This window comes from Panthera tigris, chromosome F3 (genome assembly GCF_018350195.1).
Source record: "Panthera tigris isolate Pti1 chromosome F3, P.tigris_Pti1_mat1.1, whole genome shotgun sequence".
Taxonomy (NCBI): domain Eukaryota; kingdom Metazoa; phylum Chordata; class Mammalia; order Carnivora; family Felidae; genus Panthera; species Panthera tigris.
This window is the reverse complement of record NC_056678.1, coordinates 54356130-54376183: the sequence shown is the minus strand read 5'-3', so window position 1 is coordinate 54376183 and position 20054 is coordinate 54356130. Positions and strand designations below refer to the sequence as shown.

At 37.5% G+C, this 20054-nt stretch overlaps 1 protein-coding gene across 1 annotated transcript in view; it reads left to right on the top strand.

The window, feature by feature from the left end:
* The window catches only part of ESRRG (estrogen related receptor gamma), a 62460-nt gene extending 46470 nt beyond the window's left edge, over positions 1 to 15990 (top strand). The window contains exons 3-4 of the mRNA XM_007072826.3: positions 2016 to 2285; positions 15436 to 15990. Of these exons, the coding sequence (XP_007072888.2) occupies positions 2016 to 2285; positions 15436 to 15680 (515 nt within the window). The 3' untranslated portion in view covers positions 15681 to 15990. The remainder of the gene's footprint in view (positions 1 to 2015; positions 2286 to 15435) is intronic.
* Positions 15991 to 20054: the final 4064 nt, after the last annotated feature.

Sequence of the window (20054 nt, the reverse complement as noted above, 5' to 3'; positions counted from 1 at the left end):
AGATTGACACAGCCAGCTCAAAAGAAGCTCTGTCACGTAATGTGTAAACAGCTTGATAAACAATGAAAGAAATGCTTTTTGCACACGTCTGAAGACCATCCTTGACAAAAGCTGGACTGATCCTTCTTGATGATCTTCTTAAATACTTCTAGTTAATGGTGCCAAATGGCAAACCACTGGTTTTCACCAACAGGCCAGGAAATCACTTTCTTTTCCTTATTGTGCAGTAGTTTCTTATATCACATGGGACATGAACAATTTGATACGAATAAAAAATGGAACAACAGTGATGAGCATAAGCAGGAGCCTAAGTAGACTGGGCAGCAGTGGGTATTTATGAGGAAAAAATAGATTTCATAAGTTGCACTATTAAAATTTTCTCCTATAGAATTATTGGTGGCAAGATCTTAAATCATAGTCCCGTGTCCTCAAAAACCACAGAGGTGGTCGATCGCTCTTGGAATTCCTGGGCATAATTTTGGAAATGAAAGTGAAGATTTAAGAAATATTTCTTTTTTTAGGACTCTTGGAAAAAGTAGGTGGCTGATCATCAGGTATCACCAAGACTTCCTTTTATTTTTATTTATTTACTTATTATTTATTTTGAAAGGGACTTCGTTTGGAATCCAGACCTAGTCCGTCTGAGATCTAAATAGACATTTTAACTCCTAACTAGGTTTAAAGGCACTACGTCTGCTTTCCCTATTGAACCACATTTTCTTTTAAAATCTGTTTGCATGTTTTCTTAAGCTCAGAAGGAACTTTAAGCATGTATGTGTGTTGTGTGTGAATCAGACCAGATTGTTACGGAAGAACTAAAGCAGTCATATAGGTAGCTCGATAGTTAAGAAAAAAGTAATATTTGATATGGCTGCATTTATTGAACCTATGTTATAAATTAGTATTTTGCTGGGTTTTATATTGTATTTCCAAAAAAAAAAAAAATTGAGGTGCAGGTGAATTGTCTTGCTCATGGCGAAAGACACAGTAGCTGAGTGGGTCCAATATTTAAATTCAGGATCTGGCTCTGCCTATATGCTATCCATGGAACCCCATTGCTTCCACAGTTAACTTTTTAAATAGCTGGATCCTAATAAGAATAAACTCTGCCTTTTTGATTTGGTGAGGAGGCCAGGCTGCTAAGTAGTCTCTCTCTCTCTCTCTCTCTCTCTTCCTTTTTAAAGAATGTTTTCTTTTTTCTTTTTTTCTTTCCTTTTTTATTTGTTTTGAAAGAAGAAGAGTGAGTGTGGTAGCAGGGGAGGGGCAGAGAGGGAGAGAGAGAATCCCAAGAAGGCTCCACACTGTCAGTGTAGATCCCGATATGGGGCTCAAGCTCAAGAACTGTGAGATTGTAACCTCAGCCAAAATCAAGAGTCAGATGCTCACCTGAGACACCCAGGCTCCCCTTCGACTCTCTTTTATACCAATAATCACCATTTTAAGAGGACTTCATGCCAAATATCCGTGGGTGCAAAATATCAAATTAAGAAGTCTCTTTCAGGTATCAGAATACCCATTATTCACTGAACGTCTGACTATTAGAGAGAAATGTTTCCAAATTGCACTCTATAGTGTGAGTCTAAATGTTTGTTTTCCTTTATTTTGGGATTCTTTTTTTTTTAACTTTTATGTTGTTTATCAGTAGTAGTTTTTAGAGATGAAGTAGATGAAAACCTGACTTCCTGTAAGACATTTATAAAAACTCCAGCCAGAAATTTGAGTATATTTAAAGACTACATATTATTTTCTCCTGAAATGAAAGAAACAAAACTACTTTTATGTTCTAGTCTCCTCAACTGTGTCCATAAAACTTATAAAAAGCACCAACAAGTTGAACTGGTTTATGACTTTTACTTTGCCATTTGCAAAATGATCAGGGAAAAATGTAAGAGCATCTAATCAAAGCTCAGCATAATTTTGAGCACCGATGCAGAAGCCGACTACCATATGAAACTAATGTTGCATTATGAAATTATGGCTTTAAAGTAACTTGATCTGCCCATCTTCCCATGCAGGCTTCTCCACGCTGTCCCTGGCGGACCAGATGAGCCTTCTGCAGAGTGCTTGGATGGAAATTTTGATCCTTGGTGTCGTATACCGATCTCTTTCATTTGAGGATGAACTTGTCTATGCAGATGATTATATAATGGATGAAGACCAGTCCAAATTAGCAGGCCTTCTTGACCTAAATAATGCTATCCTGCAGCTGGTAAAGAAATACAAGAGCATGAAGCTGGAGAAAGAAGAATTTGTCACCCTCAAAGCGATAGCTCTTGCTAATTCAGGTTGGCATATTGACATGGTCATTGTTACATTTTTTAATATTGCAGTTTTACCCTTCCCTCAACTTCTTCAGGGATTTGCTAAACCCAGTTGTAAATTCTGTATGAGACAGCAAAATTATAGTCATTACAGCTTTCTAGTGAAAAGTTAGATACAGAAAAATCAACTTGAATTATTTTTATTATATTTACTTACTAAAAGCGGTGAAACTTTTGGCACCTAATGAATTTCCTAACTGGTAGTGTAAATGGCCACTCTCGGGACAAAATTACCTCCATTGTCTTGTAGGCACAAGTGAAAATACCTATGAATTGTGGATACACAGAAACCTTTTCTCCCCCTCAAAAATGCACATTTTGCAATTGGAAAAACATATTTGGTGTTGTTTTTAGCTTTGGTTATCAAAGAATCCTCTGTTTTCTTGTATTCTGGAGTTCTCTAGAAATCTAATTCTGCCGGAGTATTTCTCTGAAAGGTACCACCTATGCAGTAAGGGTTAAGAATTATGGGAATAAATGGTCTTTACATTTGAACTGAAATGTACTAAAATAGCAACCTCTGATAAGTAAAAATCGTTGCTGCTTTGTTGTTTTTCCCTTTGTGCCTCTCCTAATGCTTTATTGTGGTCTTAAGTCTCTGTTAGCATTTGCATAAAGTTCAGGATAGATCCCTCCTTAATGACGTGCCGATCATTAGATACCTGCATGTCAATAACATGCTCTGATGCTATGTACCATTGACAGTCACACCGTGCCCCTCCATCTGCTTTTGTTTTGACCCTATCTTTGAACTTTATCTTGGTTGCTGGCCAGTAGTTTTCCCTTTAATTACAAGAAGGAAACTGTCAATAAAATCTGTTAAATGGGATGCAATGAGTGGCTTGAATGGGCGGACGGCTATTTGTTCAAATTCTGCAGCATTCAAGGTATTGACAGTTTGTTTTCTGGGGCCATATGTGACGATCAATCTCAGGCTGGGCTCAGCCGCGCTGAAAAATGAAAAACCAGATTGCTTTTGCTTACTTGTGGATGACGACTTTGTGATTTGGCGCGGTCCTAGTGAGATGAGACCTTCTGCCCAAATTGCCCCCATGAGAGCCGGGGACGCGTGACTGTTTTTAGAAATAATTTTTAATTGATTTTGTAATTAACAGTTCATCTACAATATTGATGCATGCATCCTTGGACTGATAGGAGGGAAATTGTTTTCAACAATGAAGTTGTACTTTCCTATTTGTCTTCATAATGGAGTTTAGCATTGCGTACTTTTAATCGCGAATGTAGCCCCTTGCTTACCACACCATTCACCTCTTTTTCTTTTCCTACTCCCCTGTGAAACTGTAAAATATGATTCTTTATGACAAGTGGCACTGTTGATGCAAACTCTCAGATACCCCCTGTCTGCCTCTCTAGAAGAGAGTCAAAGTGGGAGACGGGAGAGAGAATTTTCCAAGAACATGTTAGTTTGCATGGACTTCACATTATAACATCTCTCATAATTAGGTGAAAGATTTCACAGCAGTGCTTTGGGGAAGAATTTGTGTTTGGTAGTCATACAGTGATTCTAATTTAAAACATATACTTGGTTAATTATTTTTAAAATACAGCGGGTATGTTTTATATCTTTTATATTACCTACTGCTTTTTAAAATTGTTAACTAATGAATGCTAAAACTTTATCAAAATTGTTAAAATCTTATAATTTTAGATGCTAGATATATACTTTCTGGCCTGAATTAATTAGGAGCAGCATTTCTGTCTGTTGTTTAGAAGTGTAATCATTAATGTTTTGATATGTAAATATTCGAATCTCACAGACTCTGCTGTTGGGAGGAGGAAGTGACCTACTTTAGAGCCATGACTGGTGATTATAAAGTCTTTAAAGAGCTCGTTAGTTTGCTTTTCCTGTTTAAAGCCAGACATAGTGAACAGGCCCTCTCTCTTTTTCTCTTGTACTGTTAGTGAGTTACACTCACGCCGAAAATTTGGCCTTGTCACAGAGTTTTTCTGCAAGTGATTGTAACTTATTTTTTAGCTTCTCAATACCAAGAAAATTAACTGAACCAGAGTCCATGAAAAGGAGTAAAGATTAAGTACTTTAAGGACTATGTTGATGTGTAAATTGTGCCACCTCTCTTGGGTTGTATGGATATGGCCCTTCCCTCATGCATGCATCCCATGCGCCCCACCATTTTAGTGTGGGATAAACCACTCAGAATATCTTTTTTTTAAAATTGTTTTAGTGTTTCTTTATTTTTTTTTTTTGAGAGAGAGAGAGAGAGAGAGAAAGAGAGCATGCGTATGCGCATGAGTGGGGGAAGGGCAGAGAGAGAGAGAGAGAGAGAGAGAGAGAGAGAGAGAGAGAGAATCCAAAGCAGGCTCCACGCTCCGAGCTGTCAGCACAGAGCCTGACGCAGGGCTCGAACTCCTGAACCATGAGATCATGACCTGGGCCGAAGTCAGATGCTTAACTGACTGAACCACCCAGGCGCCCCAGAAAAGAATTTTTTTTCTCACACTGTCAATATGATGCTACTTTATTCCATTTTTTTGGCCAGTATTTGGTTGACAGCAAAAAAGTTGTAGATTCAGTTTTGCTTAGATCCAGCTTAAAAACACATCAGTATGAAAAATGTTTTAATACTATTTTTTAATAGACACCCTAAAAAGCTCATAGATTTTCTTTTAGTATTTAGAAATTTCAGATTAACATCAGTGAGCTTTGGTGCACCAAAAAAAAAAAAAAAATTCTGTTTTAGTGTTAGTTATTTAGATATCTTAGCGTCCCCTCTATGGCTATAGGTGTTAACAACCCTTGTCTTGTTAATCTAAATTTCAGCTTATTTTAAATATCTGTCTTTATTCAATAATTACAAATATTGCACTTATGCTTGGGAAACAGGGAATCGTCTTCTTGATCAAGGCTGTCATATATTTTTGTAGCTCTGTTTCTGGCATGTGTGAATTCAGGAATTCTTACAGCACCAAAAACATCATCAGAAGTACTTTCCCTATCTTGAGGTATATGGCCAAAAAATAAAACCCAATATATTATGAACTAATGTTGTAATTCTCACATTCAAAATTTGAAAACCCCAAATAATTGTTCCTATTATTTTTGAAGGTAAAAAACTCACAGTTTCTTAAACTCTAAAGTTTCCTACTTTTGAGTGCCCATGACCTCTTAGCTGATTACCGCATCCCTAATATACCTCTGTGCGATCAAATTTAAAAAGGAAAATCTGGGCCCCAATTTTAACATTGTTATTGCTAGGCCCCAGTTCTCTCATCCATACACCAAGAAGTTAGTCTGATCTCTAGAATCCTTTCCATTTGGGGAATGTTATGATTCTGTAATTAATATTATGTATTTAGTGGAAAATTTAGTGAAACATTACCACACACATTTTGGGTAAGATTACATCATGTGATTCTATTCTCTCTGTTTGGTTCTATTGATTCTTATGTCTAAGAATTTGTTTGACCCTATTCTCACTGTCCCCATGAAAATGTACTCATTTTTATGTAACAGAAGACTAAAGCAGCTTAAGAGGAAGAATAAACTTTTAGTCTGGTCATTCTCTTTTGCTCAGATCACAAGTGACCCCTTCATAGCTGCCCCTCATACCTCAAGTCACCCGGCCCTGCCCCCAACCTGGAGCCCTGTGAGCCCAGCCCATTCGAGAATGAACAGAATCACGGTGCCTGGGTAGCTGAGTCGGTAGAGTGTCCAAATCTTGATTTCAGCTCAGGTCACGATCCCAGGGTCATGGGATCAAGCTCCAGGTTGGGCTCTGCACAGAGCATGGAGCCTGCTTAAGATTTTCTCTCTCTCTGTCCCTCTGCCCCCTCCCCCACTCCTCTCTCTCTCTCTCTCTCAAAATAAAAAAAAAAAAAGAAAAAGAAAAAGAGAACTGAAAAAAATGAAAGAATAAACAGAATCTACAGGCTTAATGCTGAGTTTTTATTTCTATACCATACTTCTAGAATAATAGCATCTGTTAATATAAAACAGTGAGTAATATTTTGGTCATCAGTTTCAAATCCTAAGTAATTATAACCACATCCAGATAGTATTTTGTCCATGAGAACAAATGTTTGATGTGTAGAATTGTGATATAATTTCAAGGGATAGAAAGTTTATGATGACTGTAGGAGACTGGAATGAGGGCCATACTTAATCACAATATTTGGATCCTCATAAATTTGACCAAGTGTTTCTCAGTCTTTTTCCATTATCACTGCCTTGGGGTAGCCTTTTTAGATATGTTTTTCTTAATAAGTCCCCAGTGAAATATTAACATTACAAATATGTTATGTATCTGTTTGTGTACTGTATATATATGCATTTTACCTTTTAAAAGGATTTTTTTCACCACTTCCAAATTCCAAATTTCACTTCCTTTGAGAATGCATGCTTTAGTCACATAACTTTTCTTGTCTGTAAAATGAGGTAGGTGAATTAAATAATGTCTCATATCTCCTAACTGGCCTAAAATTTTTATGTCAGTTACTTTTAAGTGAGAGCAGTGAGTTTGGTCATATATTTTTTGTGTGTGTGTGTAGGTGCAGAATTTGTAATATAGAAATATTAACATCTTCATGAATCTGAACAATTAGTGTAAAAGTAAAAAAAAACCTCTCCAGTCCCTTTGTATCTCCTGGGCCCTTAGACATAATTTTATTCAAATTTTGACTACATTTGGTGATTTGACATTTTAGATATTGACCAAGAGATTATCCTTTTTAAAGAATCTTTCAGTAGACTTTTTTTTTTTTTTTTCGCTTTTACTGGGGAATCTCATTTGATTTCCACAACATGCCTGTGAGGTAAACCTGTCCAATGTCATTTTACAGGTAACTGAAGCGAGCTGATAAAGACGTGTGGCCGCCATGAGACAGAGGGCTGGGCCCTCTGTCCCTTGCTATCAATAAGCTATTTCTAGTCCACAAATAAGTATATAGCACGTCTTTAAAAGGGTCAGTGCAGAAGATTAGCAATTGCAATTTCACATCCGCCAACCTAAATTAGTACTTTCAATGTAGTTTAGAATTTTGCACTCACTTTATCTTGCTGTCTTCTTGGAATTACAAGAGTATAAAACCACCCTTGAAAGTGACGAAAAAAAGAATTGGAGACAAAATTTTTACTGCATTTATAGCATTTTATAAGAAGTTAGTAATGGTGGGTCTTTTGTGACAGGTAGATATTTATTCTTAACTTTTACCCAGACCAAACTGTAATTAATACTCTCCTCAAAATCAAAATTATGATTTTACATCTCCTAGTCTACTTTTCTTTGACTTTTGTTCAGATCTGCCATCACTGTTTGGTTTATTTTAATTTTGATTTTTCTAATGTTGATTCATTTTTGAGAGAGAGAGAGTAAGTGTGCCACTCAAGTGGGGGAGGGACAGTGAGAGAGGGGGACAGAGGATCCGAAGCAGCTATGTGCTGACAGCAGAGAGCATTGACAACGCAGGGCTCAAACTCATGGACCGTGAGATCATGACCTGAGCCAAAGTCTGAGACTTAAGCAACTGAGCCACCCAGGCACCCCTAATTTTGTTTAAGATGATATATTTGATTTGAAGCGGGTGGTGGATTTATTCGGCGTAACCTTTCATACATATTGGAACTTCATACATATTATGCTATTTCAAATTTTTATGTGAAGAGTAAAATTGGGTTTTTAAGTGTTTCTTATCATATTTAGTGATCACTATGCCCTGACGTGGTGTGAGAAATATTCACGGCAAGTGTCTCTGTGCTTCCGACTGGGTAATAAGCACATAAACACTCTGCAATTGCTCTCCTTCTAGGGAATGACATAATATAACTTTGTTTTCATTTACAGGTCTTAAGATAATGACGAATCCCTTACAAAAAGGTAATTAGCGTGGTGCAGATTGTTTATGATACTGTGGAATGTTGAAATATTTACCACCCAAGTTGCTATCAACATTCACTTATGGAGTATAATTGTCTTATCGCTTCTAGTAAAACAAGTTAGAAAGCTCCTGGATAAGTAAGTAGATACCGAAGGGAGACAGAAGGCCTTAAGTACTCGTAGGGAAATAGAACAGGCCTAGCAGGGAAATCTGACCGTGCAAGGTAAATAGAATAATGGTAACAATAATTTGGGATTTATGAAAGGGAAACCTGGAGGAACTATGCACTATGGATCTGTACTTTAACATTTGATATAAATGCAGTAGAAGAGTGATTTGTGTGGCCTGTATAAACATCAAAGTCTGGCTCAATGGAGCAAGAAATGAGGAAAACAGCTATCCCAAAAAATACATATGTCTCAGTGGAAAGCTTTAAAATCAATTCTGTTCTTCTCATCATAGTTAAGCACAAAATAAGAATTGCTATTGCTATTTCCAGCATTAGAATTATAACCTTTCTGCATTAGGAAAGACCTAAAAAGTTTTTTGGTCTAACCTCCTCCTTTGTGTGTGAACAGCTTCCTTGGCATATCTGCCAAGTGTCTCTACAATCTTGCTCAGAATATTGCCTAACTCACTAGTTTCTAGAAGGGACCATTCCATCAGAAGTCTCTCACTGTCCCTATCTCTGTCTCTTTTGTACCATTTTAATGTAAAATAAAACACAGAATTTAACACACACACACACACACACACACACACACACACACACACACACACAACCATATGTATAATTTAATGGGTGTTTTATTTTTTTATATTATAATTTTTTTATGTTTATTCATTTCTGAGACAGGGACAGATCATGAGTGGGGGAGGGGCAGAGAGAGAGGGAGACACAGAATCCGAAACAGGCTCCAGGCTCTGAGCTGTCAGCACAGAGCCCGACTCGGGGCTCGAACTCACAGACCGTGAGATCATGACCTGAGCCGAAGTTGGTCGCTCAACCGACTGAGCCACCCAGGTGCCTTTTTTTTTTTTTTTTTTTTTTTTTTTAATTTTTATGGGTGTTTTAGTTTTCTATGGCTGCTCTAACAAATTACTGCAAGTTGGTGACTTCACACAATACATACTTATTCTCTTTGTGTTCTGGAGATCAGAAGGCCATAATCATGTTCACTAGGTTAAAACAAGATGTAGACAGAGCAGCAATCCTTCTGGAGGCTCTAGGGGAGGACCTGTTTCCTTGCTTTTTTCATCTTCTAGCGTGACATTCCTTGCATTGCTTGACACATGGCACCTTCCTCCATCTTCAAAGCCAGCAGCATAGCATCATGAGTCAGTGGTAACATTGCCTCCTTCCGTTGCCTCTCTTTTATAAAGACACGTTTGATTTCATTGACGATCTTCCTGGATAATCTAGAATAATCTCCCATGGCCGATCCTTACTGGCAGCTGCAAAGTCTCCTTTGCCGTATCAGGTGCCATTCAGGTTCCCATGATGGGCTATCTGGATATCTTGGGGGCCATTGTGCAGTCTGTCATGGTGGCTGTATGAGCAAAGACACAAAACTTTGCAAGATATCCCAGAAAACCCTCCATGTGTTTCATCCTCATGTCACCCCCCTCCTTTCTCACAAAAGTAACCACTATCCTGTCCTGTTTTTTTTATCACTTCCTCACCTTTCATTATAGCTTGATTGCTAAATGTGTATCCTCAGACATAATAGTCTAGTCTTGCCCATTTCAAAACAATTTTTTTTAATGGATTTTTTTTAACTCTCTTTTAATCTAAGAGTTCATCTTTCATTTTCTTACAGTTTTTCTGTTGAAGAAGCCAGGGCATGTGACTTGCAGAGTTTCCCACAGTCGGGGCTTTACAGATTGCACACTTCAGGTGCCGTTCACTGTTTCTCTGCCCTTTGCATTTGTGCAACTTGGCGGCTGGATCCAGAGACTTAACCAGGCTCGGGGGCAATCCCTGTGGCACCTGTAGGAGGTGTGCTGCTCATTTGAGAGGCACATAATGTCTGGTTGTCTCAATGGGATGATAGCAGCTGCTGATGCTCTTTGCCTAAATCTGTTTGTCACTGAGGGTTGAAAAATGGTGATTTATAATTTTTTCATCTCTTGTTTTCTTTCAACCATTGGGATACTTACATAAAGTGACGCTTTTGTTCATCTCTTATCTGATTACCAATGATACGGTTTACATAGGAGCTTGATTCTTTCCCGTCATTCACCAGTTTTCAAAACAAAGAATTGATGGCCTGTCTTTTTCAAATACCATTATAACCAAATGTATTTAAACATACTCAGTGGATTTTAATCAATTGCGATTATAATCCTTTTGGAAGCTCAAATTGCCCTCTTTTGGGTCAGCAGGAATCTCTTCAGGTTGGCTTCTGGAATCTTTCTGAATGATTTAGTAATTGTAGTTAGTGTCTTTCTATCTAGCTTAAGATGTTCTGTTCTTACCTTAAACATTTCCCAGCTGAAGCCTGGAATCTAATTACAATCTGGGTGCTAGGTTGCTCATTATTCGTTTCTCCATTCCCGGCTTGGCCATCCTTCCTAGGTCTCTTCAGTGGACAGAGCTAGGAACACACACAATTCTGATCTCGTGTGTGTGTGTGTGTGTGTGTGTGTGTGTGTGTGTGTGTGTGTCTTGGGGATACCTTGTCACTTAGTTTTGTTTGTAAGTGTTGTCTGTGGGTTTTTAGTTTGGCCATTTAGTTCTATTTTTTTTATGTGCAGATTTGAAAAAATTTTGCTGCCACCACTGCCATCTTCCTAGAATCCTGCCTACCGATTTTTAATTAAAAGTTTATGATTGGCATCACTTTTGGAAATTTAGGATCAAGTATCAGTGCTAATCAAGAGCCAGCTTGCATTGTTATCAACAAATGTCCCTCAATTTCCAGCTGATTGCAACCACGAGAGTCACTGTTAGACATATATTGCATATAAAACTTTTGACATCAAATTATCTTTTAGAAAACAGACCTTTGCTCACTTCTTTTTCCATCATGTTGTGCTTCATTCATTTAGTGATCAGAGAATCTCATTGGCTCACCTTTCATTTCCCCTATTCATGTAGGCAATTTACAAACACTAAAGAAATCAACACTTGGGTTCCACAGAAAAAAGGTTACTCTGAGTGTTGATTTATATTAGGTACTAGACTTTGCTCTGAATATGCTTTGCCTATTTTTAATATTCATTTCCACCCTCAAAATATGATTTGGAACCATTGAGAAAGTATTGCCAAGAAAATATTGCCAAGAAAATATTGTCTTCAAGACAGCTCCCAGATAGGATTTGGACATTCTGGAGTAGCTATGCCCATGCCCACAATAGTTAAAATTTTTACCATAGAGAAAGGCAGTATTTTATTCCAGGTGAAATACAAAAATAAAATCTTCTTCTGCAATGGCTCTGAGTCTCACTGAATTTTGCAGCTGTAGGTGTGAAGATATTTAGCTCTCTTCCCAAAGTAAATGGTCTCAGCTAGACATGTTCCTTTAGGATCTCACTTCACAGAGTAAAATATTGGCACTTAATGAGAGGGTTCTATTTTATTACTAAGTGCTGATATTTAATATATGGGTGACAATGTATGTATCATTTGAATGTTTGTTATCTTTTGAAATCTGGATTCTTTTAGCAGTATGGTTTTATAGTTCAACAACCCTGGCTTGGCCATAGAAGCACCTAGATGTTTAAAACCACCGAAGATGCCTTGGATCTAGCTCCAATATTCTGATAATAGGCCTGGGCTTGGGCCCAGACATCCTCGTTTTCTTAACCATTGACCCAGTGTTTTTAATGTACAGCCTCACCCTATCTAGTTAGTTCATAAGCCTATGATTCCCTTTATTAAAGTTTGCTGCTTTTCATTAGCACAAATACTGGGGCTGTTTCCTTTAAAATATAAAGTTAAAAAGAAACCAGCACTAACAACCAATGCTAAATAATTCCATAAATTAATGCCAGTTCTATTGAGCCTGGCATAAATGTATAAATGTAGCCAAAAGAACAAAACAGATTAAAGCCACAGAGCCAGAACTTGAACTAGGATCCCTAATGGAGATTAATATTTTCTTCAGCAGTCTGCCAGCTGAATCATGGTCTAATTAAATAGTTCAGATTTAGTGAGTTTGCATTTAAAGTATTAGCAGATCCGAGAATGGGTAAAGCTAGAATGAGTTAGAATCTTTTCTGTAAATGGGAAGTTAAATTATCATAGTAATTTGATTAAATCATTTTTAAATCTCTCAAGCTAAATCACAGCCTTTAAAGAATAGTTTGAAGTCTTAATTGCTGTTTGTGAGCATATCTCTCTGCTATTTGTTCTCGCCTCATTTCCTGTGACATCCTATAATATATCTCCTGCTGGGCAAGAATAGTGGGGGAGGCAAGGCTTGGGGCGGGGGCTGAAGTGACTGCAGCTCACTTCCGGCTTTTAGAGATCCGCCATGGAGAAGGACGTTTAGATACTTAGGAACAGGACCAAAGAATGGAAGTTGTAGACAGATTTGGGAAGATCTGAAGAGGACACTTCTAATAATCGCTTCTGTCCCTTGTAAAATAGAATGCTCTACATACATCTAGAAATGTCTTCATTAAAAATGTTGTAGAGAAGGTTCTTGGTGAAGATGGCAAGTCATGAACTCAGGGGATAATTATAACTCACTTTTTAAAAAAAGGAAATGCCATGTGCAGCGTCACGCATTCTGGCAGCATAATGTGATTCAAAGAAACCTGAGTCAAGCCGAACTGTGACACTACCAGTACCACATGACTTACAGGCAGCTGGGAGATGAAATAAGGCAGTGTCACCCCAGACAGGTCCTTAATATGTGGTGTATTTATCATATTTATTCTGCTTTTTTTTGGTCCGATGGGACAAGTTATTTCGTATTAATTTTGTCTGTGAGGATGCAATTCCTCTCTTCCCCACCCATTTATTCCCATTTTCACGCAGAGTGCTTTGAGTTCCGGGACAGATTGAGTAGGTCCCACCTTATCTCCCTTCCCTTATGTGCAAGGTCTTTTTTCTTTCCTTCTTTCTTTCTTTCTTTCTTTCTTTCTTTCTTTCTTTCTCTCTCTCTCTCTCTCTCTCTTTTTTTTTTTTTTTTTTTTGGTGTGCTTTTTTGTTCATTTGTTTTTGTTTTGTACCTGGACACTCACCGTTAGCGTGTGTCCGTGCCCACCATTTTCCCTTCAGACAGCATTTAAGAGTAAAAATAGAAAACAAATAGCCCATGTTGTCATCTGCATGACAGTTTTTCCCTCACTAACGTTACCAACCGTTAGACATCTTTGACAATTACGTGTGCTGTTGCTATGAGAAGGCACATAGGAAGTGGATGGGATTGTCATTTCTGAAAGCGTCCAAAGTGAAGAGAAGCCTAGCTAGCGACTATCCATAGGGAAAGGCTAGGTTAAGTACCGAGGAATGTCCTGGGTTCCACTCCACCACCAGCAACATTAACCACGTGGGAGAGTTCCTTCTCTTGGCTCAAACAGGCAGGCAGGAGTTGAGTCTTGAGCGGGGAAACACCAATAAGCCTCTCTGTCCCAGATCATTCAAAACTCTTTTAGAGAAGCGTGTTATTAACCACCTAATGTGAATAGTGGTCAGTTTACCAACGATGTGATGAAACAATTTAAAACTGACAGGGTAACAGAAAAAAACAACAAAATACAAACGAGTTTTTAAAACATGTTCCTGGTTACAGCTACCAACGTTTTAATTACTTTCCCATATTTTTTTTATCATATGTTTTTAGCCACTTGGTTGTAAATTACATTTCCTCTCTCTTTTGTGTGCGTGTGACCTGTTATTTGAATTATATGAAAGATTAGGCTAACTACATATATCTTAGAGCTCTGCATTCTCAGAGAACGAGAATTATTAAACGTGAAGAATCCCCCAAAGACTCCATTATGTGTAATTAACAGATAAACTGTCATCAGAATCAATAAAACGTGCTAAATGATTCAAACTTGTATATAATTAAGTGTCTGTTTTAGAGCTACAGCGGTAACTTTTCTTTTTCCTCGCATCTCACATTTCTCAAAAGAATAATTGTGGCAACCCTGTTAACCCTTTCCTTGCCTGATTGAATTAGATTTTTAAATTAGTCACTTGAAGTTCACCTTCACAAATGTGAAAAATATTTCAGAACTCATTAATCTAAAGACTTCATTTGTTTTTCACTAGAAGCAGGCTGTGGAAAGATGCTTTAAAGAACTGTTAATAGGACACTGAAAATCTTAAACGGACAAGCAATTTACTGTGATTTCTGCATATTCGACAACTGAACATGGTGTCAGATTCAGTGTATTTACATGGTGTTCTTAAAACCTTGCTCATCTACTTTTTTCTTTTTTTTTTACTTTTGGGAAATATGGGCTTTTTGAGGGCAAGGTCATAATTTTAGACAATTTTACCTCCACAGGTAAACTATAATTTAATATAATTTTAATTTAATATAATTTAAAATATTTAAATTTAATATAATATAAAATAAATTTATATATAAATACATAAAATAAAATAAAATAAAATAAAATAAAACAAAATATAATATAATATAAATTTAATATAATATAAAATTATAATACTTTTAACAGATGACCTTTGATAATTGTTGAATGAGTGAATAAATACATGTATGAGATAATGAATAAAGTAACCAAAATTGTAATCTCTTAAAAGAAATTCTTCTCTGTTTGCTCAGTTTTAGAACACACACACACACACACACACACACACACACACTTTTAAATAATGGATTTTTTGCAGTAATTTCCATGTTCTCGATCCATACTGGTAATAATCTACAGTAGGGAAATCTAGGGAAAAAATAGAGATTTTTGAAATGTAAACTTCTCTGAGCAAATCACAGGTTAGAATTTAGAGTCGTTCAAGAATAATATTTAAGGGCACCTGGGTGGCTCAGTCAGTTGAGTGTCTGACTTCGGCTCAGGTCACGATCTCGCGATCCGTGAGTTTGAGCCCCGCATCGGGCTCTGTGCTGACGGCTGAGAGCCTGGAGCCTCCTTCAGATTCTATGTCTCCCTCTCTCTCTGCCCCTCCCCTGCTCATGCTCTCTCTGTCAAAAATAAATAAATAAACATTAAACTTTTTTTTTTTTTAATTTAACTTCCATAACTGTAATCTACACATCGGTTGGGGTTTTTTCCTCACTATTATTGATATTGCTGCTCTGTGTTTTGCTTTGTTGTGCAGACTCCATGCACATAGAAGACGTCGAAGCTGTTCAGAAGCTTCAGGATGTGTTACACGAGGCCCTGCAGGATTATGAGGCCGGCCAGCACGTGGAGGACCCGCGCAGGGCCGGCAAGATGCTGATGACCCTGCCGCTCCTGAGGCAGACCTCCACCAAGGCTGTGCAGCACTTCTACAACATCAAACTAGAAGGCAAAGTCCCCATGCACAAACTGTTTTTGGAAATGCTGGAGGCCAAGGTCTGACTAAAAGCTTCCTGGGCCTTCCTATTCTGCACGCCGAAAAAGGGAAAATAAACCCAAGAGTGATGTCGAAGAAACTTAGAGTTTAGTTAACAACATCAAAAATCAACGGACTGCACTGATAATTTAGCAGCAAGACTATGAAGCAGCTTTCAGATTCCTCCGTATCTTCCCGATGAGTTTCTTTCTACCTTATCTCCTCTCCTTTCTCCCTTTCATCTCTCATTTCTTTTGCTCTTTTTTTTCTCCTTCCCTTATTCCTCCTTTCCCTCATCTCTTAGCTTTCTTCATTACTGATTCCCGCTTGCCTTCATTTCCTTCCTTCTGTCCTTCCTTCCTCCTCCTCCTCTCTTTTCCTCTCTTCCTTCCTCCTTCTCCTTCTCTTTCTCTTTTCTCATCCTTCCCCTTTCTCCCAAATTTCACATATGTCTAGTTGTAAGGAAATTGTCCCTTTCCTTTCCTTTCCTTTCCTTTCCTTTCCTTTCCTTTCCTTTCCTTTCCTTTCCTTTCCTTTCCTTTCCTTTCCCTTCCCTTCCCTTCCCTTCCTTCCCTTTCCTTTCCTTTCCTTTCCTTCCTTCCTTCCTTCCTTCCTTCCTTCCTTCCTTCCTTCCTTCCTTCCTTCCTTCCTTCTGCTGCTGAACTTCTAAAAGAGGTCTCTAACTGAAGAGAGATGGAAGGCAGCCCTGCCAAAGGATGGAAATCCATAATATGGATGCCAGTGAGCTTGTTGTGAACCATAACGTCCCCAGTGACTAAGGAATCAAAGAGAGAGAACCAACGTACCTAAAAGTACAGTGCAACACAAACAAATTGACTGAGTGCAGTATTAGCTTTCACGGGAGCAGCCTCTAATTAGACAACTTAAGCGACGTTGCATCGGCTGCTTCTTATCATTGCTTTTCCATCTAGATCAGTTACAGCCATTTGATTCCTTAATTGTTTTTTCAAGTCTTCCAGGTATTTGTTAGTTTAGCTACTATGTAACTTTTTCAGGGAATAGTTTAAGCTTTATTCATTCATGCAATACTAAAGAGAAATAAGAATACTGCAATTTTGTGCTGGCTTTGAACAATTATGAACAATAATGAAGGACAAATGAATCCTGAAGGAAGATTTTTAAAAATGTTTTGTTTCTTCTTACAAATGGAGATTTTTTTGTACCAGCTTTACCACTTTTCAGCCATTTATTAATATGGGAATTTAACTTACTCAAGCAATAGTTGAAGGGAAGGTGCATATTATCACGGATGCAATTTATGTTGTGTGCCAGTCTGGTCCCAAACATCAGTTTCTTAACACGAGCGCCAGTTTACCTAAATGTTCACTGACACAAAGGATTAGATTACACCTACAGTGACTCCAAGCAGTCACGTATCTTACGCACTGCACATGGAGAACAGATCCGTAGAATTATCAGGAGTGCGCCTCTCTACCCGGGAGGTACAGTTGCCATACGATTTCTAGCTGCCATGGTGGTTAGGAATGAGATACTGCCTGTTTGCAAAGTTACAGACCTTGTCTCAGAAGGAGCTGTGAGCCAGTATTCACTTAAGAGGCAATAAGGCAAATGCCAGAAATTGAGGAAAAAAAAAAATCATCAAAGACAGCAGACGCCTGACCAAATTCTAAAACCTAATCTTTATGAGTTTATTCATTTAGGAATGTTTGTTTAAATTAATCTGCAGTTTTTACCAAGAGCTAAGCCAATATATGTGCTTTTCAACCAGTATTGTCACAGCAAGAAAGTCAGTCAGGTTCCAGACTGTTAAGAGGTGTAATCTAATGAAGAAATCAATTAGATGCCCCCGAAATCTACAGTCGCTGAATAACCAATAAACAGTAACCTCCATCAAATGCTATACCAATGGACCAGTGTTAGTAGCTGCTCCCTGTACTATGTGAACAGTCTTATTCTATGTACACAGATGTAATTAAAATTGTAATCCTAACAAACAAAAGAAATGTAGTTCAGCTTTTCAATGTTTCATGTTTGCTGTGCTTTTCTGAACTTTATGTTGCATTCGGAGACTGTCGTCTTGTTCTTCTTGTGGTGTTTGGATTCTTGTGGTGTGTGCTTTTAGACACAGGGTAGAATTAGAGACAATATTGGATGTACAATTCCTCAGGAGACTACAGTAGTATATTCTATTCCTTACCAGTAATAAGGTTCTTCCTAATAATAATTAAGAGATTGAAACTCCAAACAAGTACTCACTATGAACAGATACACATCAAAATCATAATAATATTTTCAAAACAAGGAATAATTTCTCTAATGGTTTATTATAGAATACCAATGTATAGCTTAGAAATTAAAACTTTGACTATTTCAAGAATATAGATAAGTCTAATTTTTAAATGCTGTATATATGGCTTTCACTCCATCATCTCTCAGATGTTGTTATTAACTAGCTCTGTGTTGTTGCAAAACTTTTTGGTGCGGACACGTTTCCAAAACTATTGCTACTTTGTGTGCTTTAAACAAAATACCTTGGGTTGATGTTTCATCAGCCTAGTGCTAGGAATACTGTGTATCTATCATTAGCTATATGGGACTATATCGTAGATTGTGGTTTCTCAGTAGAGAAGTGACTGTAGTGTGACTCTAGATAAATCATCATTAGCAATTCATTCAGATGGTCAATAACTTGAAATTTATAGCTGTGATAGGAGTTCAGAAATTGGCACATCCCTTTAAAAATAACAACAGAAAATACAACTCCTGGGAACAAAAAGGTGCTGATTCTATAAGATTATTTATATATGTAAGTATTTAAAAAGATTATTTTCCAGAAAGTCGGTGCAGGGTTTAAGTTGCTACTATTCAACCACACTATATAGAAGTAAAATATATGCGATGTATACGTTGTTTTCACTGTATCACATTAAAGTACTTGGGCTTCAGAAGTCAGAGCCAACCAACTGAAAACAGGAGCTGGAGATGTGCGAAAGGAATGAGGTACAAATCTTAGTTTTCAGTTTAAGTGACTCTTGGCGTTTCCAAGAACAAGCATCTCACATGTAGGAGACACGACTTTAAAAGGCAGATCTAAAAGAACTGCGCGGGCTTTGGGGTCAATGGTCATCTTAAACCTCGCTCGAGGTAAGTTTGTTTCAAGTTTCAAGCAAGGCCATTTACTTAATGTGAAGTTTTGGAAAGGTATAAAAGAGTATGTTTTCACCATATGATTTGAACTTTCATTTCGCTTCTTTTAGGTTTGTTCTTATTTAAAGCAATATGATTGTGTGGCTACCTGTAGTTACACTTGTGTTTCAATCAGATCAGATTGTTGTATTTATTCCACTATTTTGCATTTAAATGATAACATAAAAGATATGAAATATTTAAAACTGCTATTTTTCTTATAGAAGAGAAAATGGGTGTTGGTGATTGTATTTTAATTATTTAAGCGTCTCTGTTTACCTGCCTAGGAAAACATTTTATGGCAGTCTTATGTGCAAAGATCGTAAAAGGACAAAAAATTTAAACTGCTTATCATAATCCAGGAGTTGCATTATAGCCAGTAGTAAAAAGAATAATAATAATAATAAAACCATGTCTATAGCTGTAGATGGGCTTCACATCTGTAAAGCAATCAATTGTATATTTTTGTGATGTGTACCATACTGTGTGCTCCAGCAAATGTCCATTTGTGTAAATGTATTTATTTTATATTGTATATATTGTTAAATGCAAAAAGGAGATATGATTCTGTAACTCCAATCAGTTCAGATGTGTAACTCAAATTATTATGCCTTTCAGGATGACGGTAGAGCAATATTAAACAAGCTTCCACTTTTGATTGCTCTTTGTATTGTGTTTCTTTTTTGTTCCCCCCACCAAAGAGCCAAATCAATAAACACTGCCCTTTGTTGCTTCCATTCAAAAAGGATCTCTGAGTACCTATTCCCTAAAAATAAAGTAGGAGTTTAAATAAGAGCTATATAAAGGCTTGTCAGAATGAATTCTAGGGTGCCAAGAGACATTTTGCATATTTAAGAGTATGCAAAGTGTCTCATGGCACATTAGAATTCATTCTGACAAGCCTTTATATAGCTCTCATTTAATCTTAAAGCATCTCCACATCATCCTGCATTACTCAAAATCATCGCCTCTATGTCAATGTCATAACAGAAAACTTTCTCCCTATTTTAAGATCATATTAAAACCTGCTAGAGATACCTATTATTTCCCTCCATCCACAATTAAATCATGTGCTTGCACGCAGCTCGTCGGCGAGCTGCAGGCTCTCAGGAGCAGCCGCGGAGTCGCTGGCCAGATTTCCTGAATGGGAAATCAACAGAGACCTTGCAGATCCGTGTGCGCGAGGAGGGGGAGCTGTCTCCGAATTCAAGAGGGTTAAAGGCACTGCTGAC